We start from the raw sequence: 24,924 nt of genomic DNA, 5'->3' as shown, positions 1-24,924 counted from the left end.
GTATCGATTCACATTGTATTTGAATCGCTGGAGATTGAATCCATTTGGAAAAAAGTTTTCAGAAAATGTATTCCACATAAACCCAGTTCTCCAAATGGAAGAGTTCTTAAACAGTTAAGTTCCCGGTGTACTGAGTTGAACCTCAAAACTATGAGAAAAGTTATAGTATTTCCAATACCAATTGGAACAGCACAGAGAGAAGGAATTCCCGTCTCGACATAGGCGCCGGCATATTATTTTTCAGTGGTAGTTTTTCAGTTACTTATTTTTCCAATCATAGCAATTGATTACCCCATGAAAAAGTTATCTTAACTGAATTTTTCCACCATGGGTAATGAAAAACTTCGAAATTCAAGGTAGTTGATTTCCGAATCGAAAACTCTAAAATACAATTAAAACACAAATAATCACAACGAATTCTCGTCAAACATATATTTACAAAATAATAGAGGCCAGCAAAATTGCTAGAAAAATCAAAATTCTACTTCGCTATATTCGGATGACGTGGAATCATCATCGGGTTGAATAACGATCGGATTTATGGAACTTTGCACAAAATATTTGTTCTCTTCTTTTATAACGTGGCCACACAGTTCTTCCACACATCACTATTACCTACTTCATTCATCACTCGCCTTATATTGTCAAGCAATACAGCATTCAAAGTCGGTGACTGATTACATTTCCGCAAGCTTTCTTTCATTGTGGCTCAAACCATTTCAATTGGATTGAACACACAATAGTATGGAGGCAAATGTAAGAGAATATGACTACGTGTTTCACACATCGAATCAATAATATACTCTTTTTTGAAGTTACGTTGGTTTATGGCCGCCAGTAATACCTTTTTCGTTATATTCTTTTCGGATGCACACTACCTATTTATTGAAGTTCTACCAGCTTCGGAATCATAGTAATAATGATTGTATCACTTTTCACTACCACTTACTTTATCAACAACAAAGAAGTCCACTGACAGTGGACTCAGGGCTGCCAACATCATAGATATCTGATAATTGATACCGGTTAGGACACCGGAATAGTTCGGCGAAAGATCCAAACAATTAACAAGAGCCCCACTATAGTTAGCACTGGCAAATCCAAGTGCTACGATCAACAAAGCAACACACTTTTCTCCTTCGCCTGCTTTACTGTTTCCAAGCACAATCAAAGCTACACACGGAATCATTGAACCTGAAACAAAAAAGCGAAATCTCGTCGGTACTACAAGTGTAATCTGAATAATATGTTATGTTTTGTGCTGAAGATATCAGGAAGAATTGAGTTATTTATTGAAGTTATATTTCTTTTGATGCGTTAGGGAAAAACTGCGCGTGGACACTGTCACGGAAAACGACATTCTGAAGTCATTTTTTTCTTCTTTAATTTATATGTCCGTTGGTTGCTTCCCAGTGGAGCGCATTTGGCCAGACTCCTCTCCATAGTGAACAGAAGCGTCGTTCGGGGGCGCAGATGTCTTGCTCGGGACAATGCGTCCACCCTAAGGTTTCTCATTCACTCAAGTATTTTTACATATTACTTTGAGTACGTTTGTAAAATTTGAGGTTATTGACGGTATTTATTATGTATTTACATCATAAACTTGAATAAGTGATGAGTGTGATTTAATAAGTGATGAGTGTACAAATAAATTATTAAAACAATAGATGAAGATAATAAGTATGAAAGTAAGAAAAAAATTAATTTTTCCGAGTATTAAAGTAATCTTACAATTGTTAACGATAGTATCAAAGTAAATTTCAATAAACATTTGGAATACATGAAAAAACTTAAACGAATAATCAAGTTCGAAGGCTGATTATTTCTTTCATGAAAATTAGTACAATGAAATGGGTGGAAGGACCTCAGTCGATAGCAAAATTGTGATTTTCTTCAATTTATCACAACTATTATCATACGCAGTTGTACAATAAAGACCCAGCAAAAATAAAATGGGAAAAGTGCACCTGGTCTGAATGTTATGGTGTTAGATTTGGAGTTCCGCAAGGTTCATGTCTAGGACCACAGATTTTTTTTTCAATCAATGACTCCCCTGTACGTGTAAGGACTAAAATGATGATTTTATACGCACATGATACATCTATAGCTGGAGAAGCTCAAACACCAAAGGAACTCCAAACGGAACTGAATGTTGTTGTAGACCTGTTGATAATCATTTAGATTTTTTTATTGATTGGATATTGCAAGTTTGAGAGATGTATGAACACTGAGAAACTGGAGGAGAACAAATAATAAAATTTGTTTTGAAGAAAGACGTCAATAAGTGATTACTTATTCAAAACATAGAGTGTTGATGGTTCGAACATCTGAATATAAGGATCGAACTATTTGGATAATTGAGTTGAGCATTTTTTTCAATATACTAACCCATTACTCAGTGAAAATGAATAACACTATTCATAATGATGAATTTTTACAATATACAGTATGACCCTTTTTAAATGGAAACACCCCCCTAAAATTTGAAGTTGTAAACCGATTTTAATATTTTTTTCTTAAATGTCAAGTACTAAAATGTCTACCTTGGGACAAAATTTGAAATGTTTATTAAAGATTCAGGGCATACTACGATATTTTATCTTAGTCGAAAATCGGAATTTTTTTTAGCGATTTTTTCGGAATCGTATATCAAAACTGATTCGTTGTTGAACTGTCACATTATTGAACTTACTCAGAACTGTCATGATCTTCCTGGTTTTTCCAATGCTACAAATTTTTTTGCTAATTAATATATCCGCTACGTAAATAAAAATGTAAGTCGATAACCATTTGGCGAGTAAGGGTAAGGAACTCAAAACACCATTCTGCAACAAAAGCAAAGATTGGGCTCAATTAAGAATCCGATAAGAGATCTGAATGAAGTATTACAATACATTAAAAATTGAAAACTCATCAGCCATGACCCTATTTTCATATATGTAGTTATTTCTATTCGCGTTGCGTGAGGAGTTCATTCTACTTATTCAATCGACCGCTGTCCGAAACACGGTTCGAGCCCTACGGACGAATGATCGTTCCTCACTGCGTATCGTCCAACCTGTGCTAGAAATCGCACCTTAAAAGGTAAGATCTCGTCGATGTTCGCACAAGTTTTGACTTCTGAGGATTGTTGTTAGTTGGGGCGAATTATTCACCATTCAGCGATTAAAAGATAACACGATAACTACAGCTAGGTTTACCCCTGCCATACTTATGAAGGAAGTTGATAACAGTAAAAGACAAAACAGTTTTTAATTACCTGGAAAACCAAGAAAATTCTACCTTTGCATGGTTCCTTTTATTCATCTCGCAAGATCTAGATCAGGGCCCGCGGACCGAGTTCGGCCCACTGTATTATTTGATCCGGCCCGCGAGAAATTTTGAAAAACCTAATTTAAAAAAAACATTGTGTTAAAAAAAACATGTTAAAAATTAATGTATAACATATAACATGTAAACGTAAATTTTAAAGGTAACGGTAATCCACATCCCGAAGCCCAAGAAGAACCACCTGTTTCCAGACAATCACAGGCCAATTAGCTTACTTCCTTCCATAAGCAAAGTGGCGGAGCATGTCATTTTGAAGAGACTCGAAGCAATTCGGTTTTAGATCAGAACACACGACAGAGCTACAAGTCCTGAAGGTAGTAGACTTCGCGACCAAAGGCTTCAACCTCGGCAAAGGATACGACACCGGAGCTATCTTCTTAGACGTCTCCCAGGCGTTCGACAGAGTTTGGCATGACGGACTACTGCCCAAGATGAGCGATTTTGGATACACAAAACCAATGGTAAGATTAATTCAGTCTTTGCTAGCTGACAGGCGATGCCGTTGCAGAGTAGGAGACGAACTATCAACAATTCGACTACTGGGAAGCCGGGGTCCCGCAAGGAGCAGTCCTTGCAGAAGATACAGTAGTTTCTGAACGCGAGAGTAAGGGCCGCCGTAAACGCACCGTACTACATTCCCAATAGATTTATATACAGAGACCTAAACCTGGACACGCAATATGTGGACGTGTATATGAGAGAACACGCAGAAAGCGTGTTCGATAGAATCAGATCGCACAACAACCCAGCGCTACGCGATCTACACGATGCGTTAAATATGGACGACCCCAGATTCCGAGAAAAGGATAAACACCCGAGGCCAACCAAGCAAAACCAACGACAACCCCACGAGTCACCGTCAGGCGACTTAGGTAAGCATATCACTAATCAGACAATCTCTCTTTCAGGTAGGTTCAACGCAGAACAATTCGACCGCGATTCACTTTTCCTTAGATTCACTGAGGAACGCTCGACGCTAATAACAAAAGCCGCCGGTTAGTTTTTGGGGGCTCCCATGCTAAAATTCAGTTAGGAATAGTCACGACAAAACATTTCAACCGATCGCGAAAGAATAGCACCTAAAGGCTGACTTTCGACCAAAAGAGGTCAGATGTCAATTGAAGTGCTCAACAGTAAGTTGAGGACCGCTCGGGAAGCGGGGGTGGATGGATTGGGGTACTACGTTCTCCTCGCTAAATAGCTGGGGGGAAAGCTTCTACTTCAGGGCACTCAACCCAGGAGGGGGTATGGGGGGAACTTTAGTTCAGTTCTACTTGAGCTACCGAGGTGATAACTTCGACGAGCGATATCCTAGCAAACTGCTAGTGCCGTTAATTTGCTTTGTGACTTTGTGTGCATCTGGGTGCTTGATAATTATATTTTGTATACGAAAATTATGTCTGGTGGAAAGAAACGAAAAGTAGATGCAGAGGGTCGCCAGTTTCAAGAAAAGTGGATTGAAGAATTCTTTTTTATCCTGCACAATGGTAAGCCTATTTGTTTGCTGCATTACTCAACTAAGCATCCTACGCTGCACTCACTGACAGGACAAATAAGAAAAGACAAAATCCAAAAGCTTGCTGCAAATTTGGAAAAGCAGAAGCAAATGTTTCATAAACAAAGAACACTACTTGATAATGTTGTGAAAGCTAGTTTCATAGTTAGTTCAAAATTGACAAAGTCATTGAAACCATTTTCCGAAGGCGTGTATGTTAAAAGTTTGCAATGTTTTGTGTCCTGAAAAAAAAAATCAATTTAAAAAAAATTAGTTTGTCAGAACGAGCTGTTGTCCGACGTATAGAAATGATGGCTAATGATATAAAAACAACATTGACTGAGCGTATGGCTGGTCTTGAATCATTTTCCATGGCATTGGACGAGAGCACCGATTTGTCGGATACAGCTCAACTGGCTATATTCATTCGAGGTGTTGATAAAGAATTCACTGTTACTTGCTTTATAGCCACTAAAAGGAACCACTACAGAAGAGGACATTTTTAATGAAGTTCAACAGGTATTTACAAGTTTTGCCTTCCCATGGTCAAAATTAGTTGGAGTATGCACAGATGGTGCACCTTCTATGGTCGGCTTACGTAAAGGTTTCATCGGAATTTTGAACGAAAAAGCAACTGAATTTAATGTGCAAAAAGATGATTTGATAGTTCTCCACTGCATTATCCACCAACAGAACTTGTGTTCTATCGCAAAAAATTGTGAGCACTATAACACTACTTTAAAATGTACTACTTTTAAACGCGGCCCGCGAACGTATTTGCAAACTAAAGTTTGGCCCACAACATGCCAAAGGTTGCCCATCCCTGATCTAGATAGTTGGATACTGAAATTACATGCTGCTGTTGAGCAGCAATAGTAGAAAAACTCCAAAGGATTCAAATTTGTAAATCAGTATAACTTGGCGAATTTTGTTGTGCTCCTGAAATCTGCAACCTTTCACATTCCTCAAATTCCTAATATTTACGTTTCTGTTGAATCCGTTGTGGGGAACTAGAAGTGCCGAATTTATTGAAACAATTCGTTTCCCACCCTCAGGCTCATACAAGCTAATAAGCCTGATGTAGTCCTACTCGACCACCAGAGCAAGACGATATTTGTCGTGGGGTTTTCACCTCCTGGCGGGACGAATATCGTCCGAAAAGAGAAGGAGAAACGGATGAAATATCGAGATTTTCTCTTCGAACTCCGCAGACTCTATCCAGATCACTCTGTCAAGATGATTGTTCTGATTATTGGAGTCCTTGGGGGAATGATGTCCTCTCTACTCTTGAATCTTAAAATCATACCGGCTTGCCGCACTAAGGTAGAAATCTTAGCCGCACAGATGCAGAAGGCTGTCATTTTTGGCTCACTGCGCTTGCTCAGGGCACATGATTCTCGGACCCAATGATCACTTACCCCAGGGAGTGGGGAGTGGTCGTTGGTTGATAATGCTGGCACGCCCTCCCGAATGTATCGGGGCTTCGGGGGATGGGGCCTGACCACCGCAAACTACGATTATAATGATAATAATGTCCATTTAACCAAGTCTCAAAAAAGCTTAGGAAAGTTTGTTTTTGAGGAGTTTCAACTCAACATTTGGAATAATTTCAAACTTTCAGTGACTGAGTAAAGGGTCAATAACCAAGCACTATAGATAGAAAGAAGGAGTTGCTAACACAATGAATGTTGGATTGTGAAAAACACTTCTCCAACTTTCAGTACTTACCGATTTTATGTTGATTTTCATTGTGTAATTGAAGTAAGCTGGAGTTTGTGAAAGTAGTGTATAATAACCCCAGATAAATGATAATTCTGCTAATACGAGTGCCCAAAAACATGATGAGGTCAGAATTTTAATCCAAGGGGTTGATAAATTCTGTAAAATAATGAAAAATAACATTATAAAACACTATGTTACTCACATGACATCATAATAACTGCAACTGAGAACAGAGTACATCTACAAATTATGAAACGTTTACGATCAGTTAGAATGTGACCACTACAAACCAAATACTCAGTATTGCAAACACCCTTGGCTCTTTCTGGACACAAGATTCATAAAAAAGGACTTCATGATTCACCTTCACTTTGCAATACCACAGAACTTCGATCATTTTTGGGCTATATCTTATAAATGCTTCATTCCACAACTTCATAGAATTTGCGTTCCACATAATCCATATGATCTAATGTATTGACAAATTATGACACAGCGCAAGATAAATCATTTCGATCGCCGGTCATTTTTATGCGATGTGAGTCTGCCTTTCAAAAGTTTGGAAGTCTGACCAATATACACCTCACTACATTTCTTGCATTTCTTGAGGTGAAACTAATCAGGTTCAATTCCATGCCACAAAAACCCAGGCATCGGTTTTCTCCGAAACTTATACATATATATGTTATATTATCGTATCATTTTATTGCCTAGTATTTTTTCAAATCGTACAGATCTTCACATTACACGAGAATAATTAAAAAATATATTCTCAGACACGTTATCAATTTTATTGGTTCTATCATACTAAATACTCACTTACCTTCTTATCGGTAGAAAACGAATATGTTTCAATGAATGTTTTTTCTTGTATACTGATTGTTGGATGGTCGCCGGGACAATTACTGCCGATGAAGCAGAAAATGAAGGCCCATACTAATCCTGAACCATTATACACGTAGAATACCATGGGCCAACCATACCAACTTCCCGCGATATAACCACTCAACAACATGGAAATCACAGCTCCGATTGACGAACCTGATGAAACAAAATTTTTGATCAGTCACACATTCGGAATATTCGGGGGTACTTCACGGTTCCAACCTAGGCCCTCTATTGTTTCATTCATACAATGATCTGATTGTTGACCATAGCAGTGGAAATTTGATATTTGTTGATAATTTGCATGGCTCATACGATGTTCCCACATGCGATTTCTGAATGTTCTGCCGGTTTGACCAATATATACTTTAGGACACGTTCCACAATTTAATTTATATACTTCTGATTTCTCAAATTTGGGTGTTTTGTCTTTATTATTTTCAACTAACTTTCCCAACGTATAACCAGTACTATATGCAATTTTAATATCTTGTTTATCCAAAAATGAGTCCCCTTTTTCTGTTGTTTGTCAAGAATACGCTTTTGCGTAGACTTTTGGAAAGTAATAAGTCCATTGATTCACCTTTGAATCTGTTGTTTACTACAATTTGCTCAACAATATTGACTTCTTCAACAAAAGTATCTATTGAAAGAGGAACACTAACAAATCTATAAATCATACTATTATAAGATGCCATTTTGTGTTGATATGAAGGGTAGAATTGTAATGGAGAGTGATATCCGTATGGAAAAGTTTGTGGTAAATTGAAAACTTTTGTTTTGATGAACATATACCTTCATTGACTAAAATTATTTACACATTACCTGTGAACACATGTGAACTCATTCTACTTCTTTCACTGACAGGTAACCATTTACCTAACAGAGTGTATGTTGCAGTTGGCATCACTGCATGAAAACATCCTTGGAGAAATCTACAAACTATGACACCTACGTCGCCAGTCAGAGATGCAGTGGTGGGAATCATCAAACCCAATAGTGAAGACATCGTCATTGCCCCAACCATGAACCATTTGGGTCCATAAGTTGTAACGATCCACCCAGCCGCTATTTGGGGTAATGTGTATCCCCATATGTACATCGAAATAATCATATTCTGGTTTGTCCACTCGTAGGTCTGGGAAAAAATATAGTATTCTGCATTAATTGAGACTAATGAGCGGTTTCATCGTTATATTGTATACTGATAATAATTGTTATTTATTTGTTAGATTGTTCTGAAAGTTTTGTCCGTTTAAATGTCATCTGTTTTTGAAGCCCTATAAAGCTCAATAAATATGTCGTGTGTGTATACTGATCGTTTGAAAATTTCGTATTTCATACATTGACTAGCGACCCGCCCCGGCTCCACACGGGTGCAATGCCGATACTGTATATAAATTCACCCTGCGGAAATTTAAGGGCATAGAGAAATAGTGATGAAAAGTTGACTTCATTTCATGTACATCTACAACATAACAAGAACCTACATACAAAATTTCAGCCTCTGAAAATATAGCAGTATGGAGAAACAATGATGTTTCATATGTGAACGCGCCCCTTTTATTCCCAGGAGGATCCCCAGTTGGAATATTCAAAAATTTCTCTTTTATTGCACTTCTACAACATGAAAAAAACATACATACAAAATTTCAGCCTTCGAAAATGTAGCGATACAGAGAAACAGTGATGTAAAGGTAATTTTCATATGTGAACGCGCCCCTTTTATTCCCAGGGGGATCCCCAGTTGGAATATTCAAAAATTTCTCTTTTATTGCACTTCTACAACATGAAAAAAACATACATACAAAATTTCAGCCTTCGAAAATGTAGCGATACAGAGAAACAGTGATGTAAAGGTAGTTTTCATATGTGAACGCGCCCCTTTTATTCCCAGGGGGATCCCCAGTTGGAATATTCAAAAATTTCTCTTTTATTGCACTTCTACAACATGGAACAAACATACATACGAAATTTTAGCCTTCGAAAATGTAGCGATACGGAGAAACAGTGATGTGAAGGTAATTTTCATTTCCAGGGGGAGCACCAGTTAGAATATTCAAAAATTTCTCATTTACTGCATTTCTACAACATGAAACAAACATACATACAAAATTTCAGCGTTCGAAAATGTAGTGATACGGAGAGACAGTGATGTAAAGGTAATTTTCATATGTGAACGCGCCCCTTTTATTCCCAGGGGGAGCCCCAGTTAGAATATTCAAAAATTTCTCTTTTATTGCACTCCTACAGTTGGAATTTTCAAAAAATGTTCTCTTAAATTGATGCTATTGAAGTAGTAATGAGTAAATTTAATTCCCATGAACAACATGGAGCATGATTCTTGGATTTTCATGACAAAAACTGTCGAATAAGTTTTTAATAATTTTATTTATTGTCCCTTCTACTGCGATAGCATGTGGAACTCCATATTCTCTCTGCTGTTTTTCTAACGCTAAGTACTCTGACAAGATGTAGTTATTTGTAAAGTTGCCTAGATGCATGTCAGAAATGGTTCTGTCACAATCTTGCTATCGTAACTTGATGTTTTCTCATTGGAGATTGATTTTTCTAAAGAAGTGCCAAATCTTACTGTACTACACGATGGATGTTCACTACACGAGTTCCTCGATGGTAATGAGCTCTCGCAACACTCCGCCGGCTGATCTACTGCGCATCCAATATTCAGAATCACAGCTAGATTTGACAAACTATAGTTTCTGCTTGAAATGTCGAGGTAACAGAAAATTGCTTATCAATAATATCAAACCAAAATCTTCGTGTCCGAATAAAATAATTTTTCACCATATGTCGATATTTTAATCCACCAAACAACACTGACAAGTGTACTGTTGAATGAAATTCATAGTTTCAAAACTTTATAATTATTATCATGGATAGTGTTATTGATTTTCATCTAGTGACGGGTCAGTGTATTTAAAACACTGAAGAGAGTTTGCTTCTCTACTGAGAGTTAGATATATAAGTATGAAAATCGAACTTACTGGAATTTTTTTGTTGGGATTCGCGTTTGGATCGGTCATGGCCACTAAACATATCGCCATACTGTGCTTAACAGAGTTATAAATGACAACTTCAAAGAACATCATCAGTAACTGTTGATGTCTTTTGCCAAAAGTTGGACCTATAAAATAAAAAGTATTAAATAATACCAAAAAATCATAATCAATTTCATAAACTGCTGCTACAAAAGCTACAAGAACTACAACATGACAAAACAGACTGTCATTAGCCTGGTTAGGATATAAGGGCAACGAAGAAGCTGATTTATTAGCACGAGAAGGAGGTCGACGCTCCCCCATTGGCCCAGAACCCTTTTGTGGTATAGCAAAAGCGCTGCGAAAAATTTGTAACAGCAACTGGAAGGAAAAACAATCTCAAAAATGGTGGAATAAGGCGCCGCGTGTTAGAAAGGCAAAAGAGTTCATTAAAGAGCCATCGCCAAAATTCATGGAGTACCTACTAAGTCTGAATAGGCGATCAACTAGAGTTCTGGTCGGGCTATTGACGAGACACTGTAGACTCAACAAACACATGAACAACATCGGACTGGCAGACACAGCCCTATGCAGGCTTTGCCAGGAGGATGAGGAAACCTCCGTACACATACTATGCTATTGCGAAGGTCTGTCAAGGATAAGGTTTGCAACATTAGGGGAGGAAAAACCACAACCCTCTCAATATATGGGGAACTTGAGGTCTGGCCTATGGAGTCTAGTTACAAGGACGGGCCTAGACAAGGAACTGTAGCATACATGAGGGCACACACAATAGATCTGCAAAGGTTGCAGTGTAGTGGTTGTTCAGCACAGAGGCCCCATATTAATCTAATCTAATCTAATTTTTTGCCAGAAATTCCTTTCCTGGTTATTTCTTTTGTAGCGATTGAGATACCAACCAGTTCTTGTTTTTTCCCATTCCCCACTCAATCCTTAGGCTTAGTGATCTGGAGTAAACTCCACATCGGGAGCCTTCTTTGGTTTTTGAGCCGTCTGTATATATGCGTATTGCATTTGTAGCATCAGACTCTGTGTTCTGTTCTATTTGTATTTTGCAGGGTTTATTAAACACAAACCTGGGTTCAGTTGCATCACTGGATGCCTGCAGCAGAGATCGCACACTATAAAAAATTATTTTCTCTTTAATAAGACGTATGTGTATTATTTAGTCAACTCAACTACAGCTTCTTTAAATTTAATCCTATATACGTAATTTTTAGAGCCAGTTTTTGCTATGGCTTGGTTTTTGTGAAGCTGCTATAGATAGTGTGAAGGGATCTGAGACAATTTCTGATATTATATCCAGCCATATCTTTTCAAACAATTTTGGGGATGATAGCCAACAGAGCACTGATTGTACCTGCTTCCCTCTGCTTACAGAACTACTGCAATATTCTGGAATATGTCTGTTCTTTTTTGGGGCTTCCTCGTTAGCTAATTTTTCAATAGACGACGTTTCAAAACCAAGCCAACAAACATGAACAAAAACTCAAAGAATTACGTTTGTTAGATACCATATGAATGAAAGTTGAAACCGAGAGGTCGTTCACAGTGAGTATTGCCATGCAACAAAAAAAAGATAGGAATCCAAGATAGGAATGGGTAATAACGAAGCATTTTAAACCCTTCAACATAACATCAAGTGGTTGAAGGAACGAGTCATCTACAGGGGGTACACTGGTTCAAATCAAGTTTGAAGATGCTACATACGACCTATATTCGTATTTTATCGTGGACTTGGATATCACAAATAGAAATACAGCTACCTTCACGGTGACAACAGTAAAATGGGCGGGATTATTTTTCTGAGTTTTTACCAGCTCAATTTGACATTGTACCACTCCTTATTTGGTGTTTCTATTCATGGATCAAAACTAAACTATAACATACCATGACTCAGCTCTGAAGCTTTTGCACGGTTTCCATCATTAACAAAAGATTCATCTCCATTTGCATTGGTAGGAACTGCCTTATATTCAGAGGCCTGTGCCATTTTTCTGAAACACAAATCAAATTTCATTTTTTACACGCTTTATATTAGCTTCACCTGTATGTATGTATGTTTGTAACTCTCAAGCTCGGGATCTGTACTTGACAGAATTACCGACATTATTGCTTGATCTATTCGCGGGCAGATGGCGCTGTACGAAAATATTAATGGTCATTTTTCTAAACAATATACGGCTGATTGATCCCAACGTTTGGATCTCTCTCAATGAAATATTTTTCTGCAGAAGCTTTCAGTTGGTTCTTACAACATCAAACGAACCTAAATTAAAAATGTCAGCCTCCAAACAGTAATGAAACGCGGCTCAGTTGAAAAATTGAAAAATCATTTCTTATTGTACATCTACAACATAAAACAAACCTACATACCAAATTTCAGCCATCTAAAATGTAGCAGTACGGAAAAACAATGATGAGAAGGTAATTTCCTTATGTAAACGTGCCTCTTTACCCTCATTGGGGACCCTCAGTGGGGTTATTTAAAAATCCTTTCTAAGGGAGCATCTAAGACCTAAGAAGCACCTACATACCAAATTTTACCTACCAATACGCAGAAACAGAGTTTAATATGTGTAAAGGAAGATACTTTCGCATTTGTAAGCATAGATTTTGAAGAGTTTTTTGAATAACATAAGCCCCCAATGAGAAAAAGTTATTCCACTCCCAAAATAAATTAAATACCAAATATCTTATTTTTCAACAGAGTCAAATTGTTTCATACATTTAAATGGTTGACACCAGAGCCCAAAAATGAAGCTTTCATGTACTATTGATGCACTGTTTGGAACCTTTGGTGTAAAAATTAATATTTTCAACACCAAACTGTTATTTCAACACTTCAACACAAGTTTCGATCACCAAATTATCATCATCCAGAGGAAGGAAAACTAGTTTGATAACCTTATAGGAAAAAATGTGGCTCGTACTCAAAAGTTTATATTGGAAAAACATCTAAAAATGCCGAAACCAGAATATCCGAACACAAAAAAAGTTTTGTTCATGGCCTGTATGAACGTGTCTGGGGAAAGTATCGTCTAGCAAAACAAGTGTTGCAATTTCATAAACTGTTAACACATCAAAAAATAAACACAAGAAATACCTGTAGAACTCAACCGTCTCTCTATTTCTCGACTGTGAATTTCACATCTTTATAGACTATTATATTTCTTTTGTGATTTGATATATTCGACTAAATATAAATACTTATAGAGTTATATAGTTTGTTATTGCTAGTGTACTTACGTGATACAACCCAAAAATTTTCTCAAATGGTTCTGCTGAACGTGACAATTTTCTATTCTATGTCGAATTGTGGTGGTCAGATAAGAGAAATAATGAGTTGTCAAACTGTAGCTATATGAAACTACTCATTCTCATAATCAGGTAGAAACGGAATGAGCAAATGGACTAATAAAAATGTTTTCTTCAATTTCTTCATGTAACATTATCAAAAAATAGTTTTTTATTTTGTTTATTGGACTAATAACATATCAATCATACGGGGACTGTTCAAAAAATAAGGCCACGTACATCAAATCATCGATTTTTATACAAAATGGCTAATGACCTCAGTAGTCGATGCCAGAACAATAAATGAAAAAAATTAAGGTATGTAGCCGTTACTACTTGGTATGAGATCATCATGTTTAGTATTCGTTTGAAAATGTTCTTATAGGGCAAAACTGCAAGTTAGAAATACAATTGGTGAATAAATATAGTTTAAAAAACTAAAACACGCTTTTGAAGAAGGTCGAACTAAAAAGTTGAAAATATTTTTTTTAAATAAGCCTAATATAATAACGAACGAAAAATACTAGTGTTATTGTGGAAAAAGCGACTTCCGCCTTGATATACAAAGTATGGCACAAAGCTCATTTAAAAAAAATGTTTAACTTTTCAGTTCGATGTTCTTTAAAAGCGTGTTTTTTAGTTTTTTGCAACTACATTTATTTTTTACTTTTTAGTTTCACGTGCTATAAAAGCGTGTTTTTTAGTTTTTTTAAACTATATTTATTTTTCACTTTTTACTCCGATTCATTGTCAAAAACAAATTTTTTTTTTTTCAATTTCTAGTCACTAGCATTATAATTCTTCAACAGACGGCTCACGAATGTAAAATTTCTGTCAAACAACATAATAAAGTCTGAGGTCTTAAATTATATAGTAATACTGAGATGCAGTAAGTCTCCAACAGAGGGCAGACTGTTGAAAAATTTATTTCGAAGTAAAGAGAAAATTTGCAGTATAATTTCAAAAAACAATTCAGTCTTGATGTTTCCATTTGAAGTTTCATTTAAAATATTAATGGACTAAAAATATTTTTTCAGTGAATAATTTCATTTTTCAAACCAATCTTTGGATTTGATATGTATATCAAGCACCTTGATTCTTATTTTTAGATTTTTTGAAATATTCAAGTAACTGAATTTTTTGGTGTACAATTTACGATAAAGTTTTCATTGTTGAAATCCATATTCTGGTTTTCTTTCAAAGAATCGAATTAGATTTTGAAATGTATCTTCCATTTCGTTCAAAACTTTTTTCTGTACTGAATCACGGGAATCACTGTAGTACAGAATTTCGCTAGCACTTATAATTCTTGAAATATGTTTTTTATTTTGATTTTCTTTTAAACAACCTATCAAGGAAGTTACATACAGCGCCATCTGTCCGCGAATAGATCAAGCAATAATGCCGATAATTCTGTCAATAGAGATCCCGAGCTTGAGAGTTACCTACAAACAAACATACATACATATTGCTGAAGCTAATATAAAGTGTGTAACTAAAGAAAAACGTGTAAAAAAAAGAGTATGACATCATTTTGAAGCACTACAAATACTCCTAAGTTGGCTGAAAGCTACAATAATCAATATGGCATAAGATGCGGTTGAATATAATTGTTTGTTAAGAAGACATTTCAGAAAGTACATGAAATTGAAAACAAATTTCGAGTGGAAGAAAAATGGTAGGTTGTTATGAAATTCGGCTAATATGTATGGAAATAACTTTTTGAATTATTAGGTGAAGTGTATAACAATATAGATCATTGTTTAGTATCAGTAAGATAACTTATTTTTTCTTCGATTGGCATTGAACGTCAATTCCAGTGACATTTATCGATAACAGAAGTTACATTCCAAATGCATACACATACCAAAAATGTTATCATATGAAATTCTATGATATTAATGATTGTTGTTTTCTAAAATTTCAACTGCGTCTACATCGCGAACAGAACATGTGAAAAGAACTAAGAAAAACTGATATACAGGGTGTCCCTGGACTTCCTCTTTTCCCCTCGGGAATGTATAGATGGGGTCAAAATATCACCAGTACTTCATATAATTTTTTTTCCTAAAATCCTTCGTTACCAAGTAACGGGCCCTCGAAGTTACAAAATGAAAAATGTTTTTCTTTGATAACTTTTCAAGTGAATATTCAAAATCATCCAAATTTTGGTAATTGACTAAACAAATGAATTCCTTCGATGAGCTTTCATGCAGGAGTCAGTTGTTTTGCTACAAAGTCAAGAACGGACTACCCCCGATGGTCCACACCCCAAAACTTTGAAATGACAGATATTTTTCAATATTTTTCAACAAATTAAGGTTACTTGGACAATTTTATGAATAAAAGTACTCGTGTGGAAAGTCGATCGGAGCAACGAGTCTTGATAAAAATGCAGTTTCACTCGACGACATCAAACCCGCTCGTCCACCATATTGAAAGTGCAGCAGGTCTTCTCTGCTGCTATGGAGCAGCAGAGAAGACCTGCTGCACTTTCAAAAACGTATGAAGTTTGTTTCGATGAAACAATGGTTGTACCAGTTACTCAAGAAAAATTCTTATCAAATCGAAATAACAAAGATAAGTTCATTAATATGTTAATTGAAAAATTACAAGCTGCAAATATTACTACTAAACAACCCAGAGATGATGCGGATGTTCTTATTGTTGAAACTGCAATTGAAGAATCAAAGTCTAAAAAAACTGCAGTTATAATAGGACAAGATATTGATTTACTTGTCATTTTAATTGGGCGTACACTGTCTTACGAACAAGAAATTTTCTTTAAAAAAGTTGGGAAAGGTAATGTAAAAACGGAGATATACTCGACTAAAAGTTTTGATAATTATCCTCATTCTAAAAAACATATTTTATTTCTGCACGCATTAAGTGGCTGTGACACAACTTCTGCGCTTTTTAAAAAGGGAAAAAATCTTTTTTAAAAGTTTTTGAGAAACTGACAAATTTGGATGAACTAGCTGCAGCATTTGAGGAAGAAAATTGTTCGGCCCAGAGATTATTAGAGAGTGGAACTCAAACCTTATTGGCAGTCTATAATGCTCCGAAATCTGTGAAAAGTCTCGATCATCTTCGTTATATGCATTACGTCAAGTCTACAAAACTTAATAAACCTGTGCAGCTTTCAAATATTCCACCAACAAGTACAGCTGCTCATCAACATTTCAACCGTGTATATTATCAAGTTCAAACTTGGTTAGGACATGATTTGGAACCCCAGGTATGGGGTTGGGCAATGCGAAACGATTTTCTGGAGCCTATCATGACAATTTTACCACCTGCTCCAGAATATTTGCTCAATACAATTTTCTGCAACTGCAAGAGTGGTTGTGGTTCGCGATGCGGATGCAGGAAAGCGGGCTTGCAATGCTCTTTAGCTTGTGGCCAATGTAATGGGCAAGCTTGTCTCAATGCTCTACCATATCAGAGCGACATTAACGAAGATGGAACCTTTGACCCCGAAATCATGGAAGAACTTGAGACAAATGTCGTTGAAGACGATAATGAAGACCAGTTTGAAATTTACCAGCAGCCAGAAGACGACGATAAAGAGGAAGAAGATGATTAAAATTATAAATTGTAGTTTTTGTACCCTTTATTCCATTTCTTTACTTCCAATAAAAATAAATGTATTCAATGATATTTTTTAATAAAAAGATTAATTCATAATTTACTTGTTTTTTTTTCATCATGTAAGAAGTTGTAAATATTAATTAGGTTAAAATTCAAATATAATTCCTATATTTTCATTAACAATTCTGCAATTACATGGGCAGGTAAGTGTTGTTAAATAAATTAATACTGAATAAAAAGTGGATAAGTTAGGAAAAAAAATGATGAAATATAATATAATAGTTAATAGAAATTGACAAATATTTATAATCATTGATTTATCAATAGTTCATCAACTATATATGGCGCGTTTTCGACCGGAGGCACCGATTGACCTGAAGTGATGCTGTGACCGCGTGCTCTCCGCCCTCTATCTCGAAAACGGTTCACCGTATAAAAAAGTTCTTGAAATAAAATTTGTAGAGAATTTTGTATTCTACAATATTGATAATGAATACAAATAGCAAAAAACCCATAGTAAATGAGATATTTCCAAAAAAGCTCAAAAAACCGATTTTTGTGACCTTTGACCTTGAAATTTAATAGTTGCTCACACCCTACCATATGTAGGTTTTGAGACAACTTTTAGGGCATCAATATACAAGTATTTACAGACTAACAGCTGGGTATCTCGAATTCCGAGGTGAACTTACTATAATGACTGGACTATTTTCTGTGTTATCTGTAATCTCCTTTCCATTTGTTCGTTCCAAATTCCTTTTTTGACGAAGTTAAATTAGATGCACAATTGATCACTTCCCAAACTTTTTTATAGTTATGTCCTGTTTCCATTAGTTGGTTTTCATAGAAATTATTTTTTGTTTGTCTTATTAGATTATATAACATATTTCTACAGTTTTTGAATTCTATTTTGGGATGTTCAGAGAAATCTTTTTTTAGTTTATTTTTCAAATAATCCCTATGTTTTATTGATTGTATTAGACCTACTGAAATCCACGGTTTCATTTTCTTTTGATAATTTTTGACCTTCAACTGTTTAGTACGTGAAGTTAAGTGTTCTTTGAATATCATCATGAAGTAACTGTAGCTTTCTTTTACACTATTTTTGGACACAGGACACTTTTCAAGATATCTTCTTAGTAGGTAGAATGCTAGTGCTGGCTGTAACAGTTATCAAATGGCATCAAACGAATCGGCAGTAATGGAAAATTTCACGTCGACATTAAAAACATACTAACAGGTTTTTCATTCACCCTCCCTCTGATAAACAATGAAACTAACAATAACAATAACAGTAACAATAGCAATATCCAGATGTGAGCAATAATTTGAAAAGAGTACCATTATTTTGAGACGATATGAAACCGATCTTTTACGCAGCAGAGGAAACTTGAAATTTGGATTCTGCATCCCAAAAAATAAGAGAAAAAACTCAGCTTTGATATGAAATTTATTAATATTTGACTGGACTATTGAAGGTTTGTTAACTCAGTATGAATGTAGGTTAAGAGAAATTCATTAATAGTTATGAAAATTGTATTTGGAATTTCACTAATTATCATCAGTCTTCAAGGATACACCTTTTTCTTTTTCGTTCCACGGCTGTACTTCCCCTGATCCAAATACTATGAAAATAATTGTTGTCGTAATGTACACAGCAGAAGCTAAGTAAAAAATGATTTTCCATTGTTCAGGATCCTCCTAAAATTTCAACAGCCATCATGATTATGTGTTTCACTTCAATGATAACTTTCAAATTATTGAAGAGCATAACGAAAGTGAATAGTTCGAGAAAACACTACATTATGAGATTTTCAATAAACAGTTTAACCAAAACGTTAACGTTTCGCCCAACGAATATAAAAGTTGAACTGGATTCTCTGGAACTCAAAATTCGAAACTTGTGCGAGCTAAGGATTAACGAGGTCTTGCCTTTCACCGTGCTAATCCGAGCACTATCTTTGCACTGGAAGGCAAAGTACAAATCTCGTTCGCTGAGTAGGAAAGGGCTACTTACTTCATCTGTTACTAAATAATGCATCAACGCTGGTGCTTGTGCTGAACAGATTATCCCAGCATGGTTGGTAAGACCCATAAGAATACCGGAATGGTTGGGTGAGAGGTCCAAATGGTTGACCAAAAATCCACTGAAACTCGCGCTGGCAGCACCTCCTGCTAGGACCAGAGATATAATGGCTATTGTAGAATCTTTTTCATCACACTGAGCAAGGAAAATCAATGCTAATGCCGGGACACCCGAACCTGAAAAATATGAAACAGATGCAAAAACAAAACAATGCAAAAAGAGGTTGATTTTTAATTCCAGGGAGACATCTTTGTACCATCACCACCAGAATTTGAATATGAAGAGTACTTGGTGTGACACATGATGTGACTGCTTTCTCAATTGTCCTCCTTCGCCCATTGATGACCATCACCACCAGAATTTGAATATAATCAAGCAATAATGTCGATGATTCTGTCAAATACAGATCCTGAGCTTGAGACTTACAAACAAACAAACCAACATACATACATATAGAATAGAATAGACATATACTTTATTGTCCAAGAAAATACAATATTATTGACAAAGCTTGTTAAAAAATCTGGTATATATAGCACTTTAATGAATGAGAGAAAAGAAACAATTCAAAGACACAAATACACAGACACACAATTTGAGCAAAACTGAATTCACATTTTACTACTCCATCTTGATACAAAAAAAAGTAGAAAGCCAAAAACTTTCTTTCCCAAAAATTAATCACTCCTAAAAATATAACCCCTTCAATTTAAATTCACATATCTAATAGATAAAATATATCAATAGAAGTTAAAATGTAACAAATTGTAGACAAAATAGTTTGTATAGTCCCTTTTAAAAGATGTAAATAACAAATATATACAATTTGAACCTAAGTTCACGTACCATGGCAATAAAATAATATATATCCCAGTATAAAATATAATTTGAAGAATAGATGTCAATATAAACAACAACAAAAACACCTATATTGAATCACAGCAAAGTTCCATTGTAATATTCATCAAGATTGTCGTACGCTTTAGTTGCAAGGGCATCTTTAACAAGATTTCTGAACTTTTTATAGCTTTTTCCCTTCCTAATTTCGTACAGTTTATTACCCAGTTAGGATTATCCGCTGCCCAATAGCGACAATTCTGTGATGACACTACTCCATTTGTAGTGAAAGTGGCTTCGTCGGTATATAAAATATTTTTTAGGAAATTTCTACTGTTTAAATATTCCCCTTGGGCCCATAAACAATATTCCAGGCGTATTGCTTCGTCGCCTTCTTGAAGTGTGTGAGAAATTTTGGCTTGAAAGGTTTAATATTCTTCGCCTTGAGACATCTCCGAATAGTTTCTCATGGAATATTCAAATCTAAAGTGGCATTCCTTATACTGGCATTAGGATTATTTCCGAAATAATCTAAAATGATTTGATCATTCCTGTCATTCCAGTTTCGTCTTTGTACAGGATTACTTTTTCACATCATTTTTGATACTGCACCAGTTTCATTGAATATTTTATTTATTTTATTTACCGTACCGCAGCTAATACGAGGACGATCTGGATGTCTCTCATTAAATACTCTACAATCCTCTCCAGCACTTCTAACGTCATCTCCCGAAAGGCGTACAATTTCAATTTTCTCTCTTACGCTCAATCTTGCAGCCATGACACAAAATAATTCGAAGAACTGTAAGGTGAATATTGTTGACAATAGTACACTTAAATCTTTCTTAAGTGTCAAACTGTAATATTATTTCCATGGCAACTAAGATTCAAATTGAAATATTTTATTTACAAAAATGAGAAGTTGAAAAAAAATTACAAAATCGAAGAAACTAAAAGTTAAACTTTCCCTCGGTTATCTTAAAGGAGCGATTTTGTTCCATCCTTTACATAAAAGAGGACGTATGCTTCTCCACTCACAAGCGACTTTGGTGAAATTGGTGACACGTGTGAATCGTTGTATTTGTGCCACGCGCTAGTATACGGGTGTCTGCAGTATGCTGTATAATGTCCTCTGTTAGTAGTCCCACTGTGATTTTAAAGTGCATATAGATTATAACAAGTATCCACATTTTCTCCTGCAAAATTGTCCATATCCAATCCTTCTAGAGGAAATTCGATGACATCATTCAATTTGCCTCTATTCTCCGTTGGAGAGAATCTTTTTAAATGTATTACTAAAATATAGGGAAACTTGTGGATTGATAGGGACTTTATGCATTTTCTCCTTTCCTTGCATTTCGAACACGTCGGTTTTTCAATTCCATCCAAAGTTTCTTCTCTTGTAAAATAATCTAAGCATTGCCACAAACTCAATTGGTCGGTTCTTTGTGGTATAGGGAGAGACAAATCCCAGAAAGGATCAAATGTTACTGAAGAGTATCCACAGTGTGTGCATTTCATCGTGGATTTCAATTGGCCAACGAAATTATCTACAATCTTAGAGTTATGCATCCTCAAATATGTGAGCCATGACTCTTGTGCATTTCCGCTGTCGCTCAATTTTTCGTCAATCTCCGTTAAGATTGGTTTAGGTTTCTCAATAATTATATTAACCTCTTCATGTAATCCTTCTAAAAGATAACGGAGAAACTCCTGGGCGTCTTGATGGGAATTACCCATGAATCGAGGAGCAAAACTTTGAATCTGATTTTTTAAGGAGGCTGTATTTACTACTTTATCAAATGAATCTTCTGACCACAACTCCTTGATGACTTCTGCAAACGATTTTATTAAAGCACCCTTCATACTAGAAATACTAGTATTGATATCTTTCATGAATTCATCCTTTTTCAAATATTCCAATAACAATCTCGTATTTGATAAACATTGAATTACGCTGTTCATGAAACAGGTGTTACCAATATTTTTTAAACCGTTTAACCCAAAGGTTTTGACTGAAGAATTTATCACTGAAAAATCCGAAATATCTTTGAAACCCATTTGAGAATTTTGCTGAGATAAAGTATTTTTTTCATTTGCTTTTATTTTAATTTCATTAAGTGGTTTCTTATTACCTCTCTTTTCTTTACAAAATTGGTTTTCAGGAAACAAGTAAATTTCATCAAGTTTTTTGGAATCAGGGAGAGTACCGAAAAACGAAGCTGCATTTCCTCTTTGGATGGCAATACTAATTTTCTGAATGAGAAAAGATGTGGCTCTTGATTCGTGGGTTTCATCGGTTACTTTTTTCCAATTTCATTGATGAAAGATAAGGCTTCAGGGCCAAAAACACCAAACGTTTCAATAGCTATTGGGCGAAAGATATAATTATTTCCCAAATTCTGATATTTCCGTAGTTTGGAACTTTCTCCTAAAGAAGCAGCAGCACCGGCTTTCGCAGAAGTAGCAGGAAGATGGCAAGTTGCTAATGTATCTACCCAAACAATAGATTTACCATTTTTCCATGGTAAATTTTTCTAATTGAAATTAGATATTAGTTTTAGTTAATTTGCGTGAAAACTTGAATGTAATTCCGTTATTTTCATTAAAAATATTTACGCTATTTGTTTTTTTTTTTCATCTGGCGGCACTTTATTGTTGAAATCATAAAAAAAATATTCTCATGGCTATATCTGTTGATATAGGGTGTTTTTTGTGACTGTTAGCTCTGTGAGTTTTCGAATTTTTGAGTTTTCATAACTTTGTTAATAATGAATATTTTTTCATGAAATTTTGGTCACACCTGTTTAGAGGCACTCTGAATTCAGTGGCGTAGTGATTTTTTCAATAAAAAATTTCATGTTTCCATTAAAAATGGGTCACACTGTATATACATATACATATATACATACAAGTGAAGCTAATATAAAGCGTGTAAAATAATAAATAAATTTTTGTCCAAAATTTTTGTGTTTTTTTTTGTTGGGCCAGGTATTTCTGGAACTACCTTCGTATTATACTATATTATATTGTGTTGTGTTGTTATAACACATTGAATAATATTGGTATATTTATCGTTTATGTCAGCTTACCGATCATACTCATAAACTTTCTCGTCATCCCAACAGAACAGATTTTTCTGTTTATTAGCCAATCGGAGCAAAAACTGAAGAAAATCGATAGGACCCATTGCGCAACATAGGGAAGCGAAGACAACTGACCATTCTGGAAAAAGAAGAATTATCTGGACAAAATTTCTCACGCTAGTAAAGTAAAGCATTCATGAATAGAAAAAACAAGTTCGTCTTACGGATTCCAAAGGAAATTTCAGCACGGAACTCAGGTAAATGGGAGTTTCTGTCAAAAGGGTCCAGTGTCCCCAAATAAAACCAGCTTGATGTATCAATAAAGCCCAAAATGGTAAGGATTTGAAAATGTCCGCCCAAGGAGTAGATGCATTCTGAAAAATATAAATACATGTGGGAAACATGACAATGACTGAGTGAATAAAAAACTGGGGTGCATATCACCACATCGAATTCCAGCTACGGCGAAAATCCACTACATCGGAATTGAAAACCTGCTGATATTCAAGAAGAATTACGAAGCGAATTTGCAAGAATTCTGAGAAAATTATATATTCTATATATTATTCTACCTGCTGATAAAGGAAACGCAACAGTGGTCTCAAACACCTCGGACTACAATAACAAACTCAATGACCTTAGAATCTTCAATGCCACCAGAGACAAAGGAGAAACTTTGCAGATCAGAAACGTTACCACCGAGTCTCTATGATTTAACGGAAATTCACAAAGAAGATGTATAGCTGAGACCGATATGCAAGTGTCATAGGATCACCAACCTACAACCTCGACAAAAATTTGTCGAATATGCTGCAGAAACATGTTAGGAAGACTAAGACGTACGTCCGAGATTCAACTGACTTCATAAAACATTTGAAAGGCATCACCTTGGAGCCAAACGACATTCTAACTAGCTTCGATATTGTAAACTCATTCACAAATGTACCACTCGAGGAATCCCTCAGCTACATAGAAGAAATCTTCCTACAAGATATCAACTTACTTCGACATCCACTAACACTTTGCCCAGTAGTAGCGAATTTCTACATGAAAAAATTTGAAGAAAGAGCCAAGGTATGTAGATGATATGTTCGTTGATTGGAGCCATGGAAAAGAAGAGCTTCAGAACTTCCTAAAACATCTGAATAGCTTGCATTCAAAAATCCGGTTCACCATGGAATCAAAAGAAGACCCCCAAATCCCATTCCTTGATGTTTTAGTCATCAAGGAAGGCAAACTAAAGTCTATCCAAATCCAAGATAGAGTAAAACAAAACAAAACCGAAGCGTGATGTTCACGTGATCGCCCAGTGTCAGATGGAAAGGACAGCGTTCATTGGTGAATTCGCCTTCTTGGTACGAGTTCGGTACCAGCACAGGGTTGTAATCAGTCGTTTGCGTGTTTGTGTGGCGTGCGTTATAGTATATTGTTTAAAATTGTTTTCCAAGATGTCCAGTACAGGCACTGCTGATGACACTGTGAGCTATCCTCTGAGTCCAGCCAGGAAACGACCCAAAAAAAGACATTTGAGTGTTGAGATGGAAGAAGTGATTTTAAATGTGTTCAAGAAGAGAT

General features: G+C 35.7%; 1 protein-coding gene across 7 annotated transcripts in view; it reads right to left on the bottom strand.

Moving 5' to 3' along the window:
- LOC111516670 (putative inorganic phosphate cotransporter) overlaps nucleotides 1-24,924 on the bottom strand; it is a 35,846-nt gene that overhangs the window by 559 nt on the left and 10,363 nt on the right. For 2 of the 7 annotated variants that reach the window (XM_074171499.1, XM_074171500.1), the window contains exons 5-8: nucleotides 23,574-23,723; nucleotides 23,356-23,488; nucleotides 19,358-19,602; nucleotides 18,863-19,041 (exon numbers count right to left, since the gene is read on the bottom strand). In XM_074171499.1, coding sequence (XP_074027600.1) covers nucleotides 18,892-19,041; nucleotides 19,358-19,602; nucleotides 23,356-23,488; nucleotides 23,574-23,723 — 678 coding nt within the window. In that variant the 3' untranslated portion in view covers nucleotides 18,863-18,891. The other 5 variants (XR_012464587.1, XM_074171496.1, XM_074171498.1 and 2 more) reach the window with 5 other exon arrangements.

The sequence above is a fragment of the Leptinotarsa decemlineata genome, unplaced genomic scaffold (assembly GCF_025532065.1).
Source record: "Leptinotarsa decemlineata unplaced genomic scaffold, Ldec_3_MD MMD2_tig00000010_RagTag_RagTag, whole genome shotgun sequence".
NCBI lineage: Eukaryota > Metazoa > Arthropoda > Insecta > Coleoptera > Chrysomelidae > Leptinotarsa > Leptinotarsa decemlineata.
This window is presented reverse-complemented; position numbering and strand designations above follow the sequence as displayed.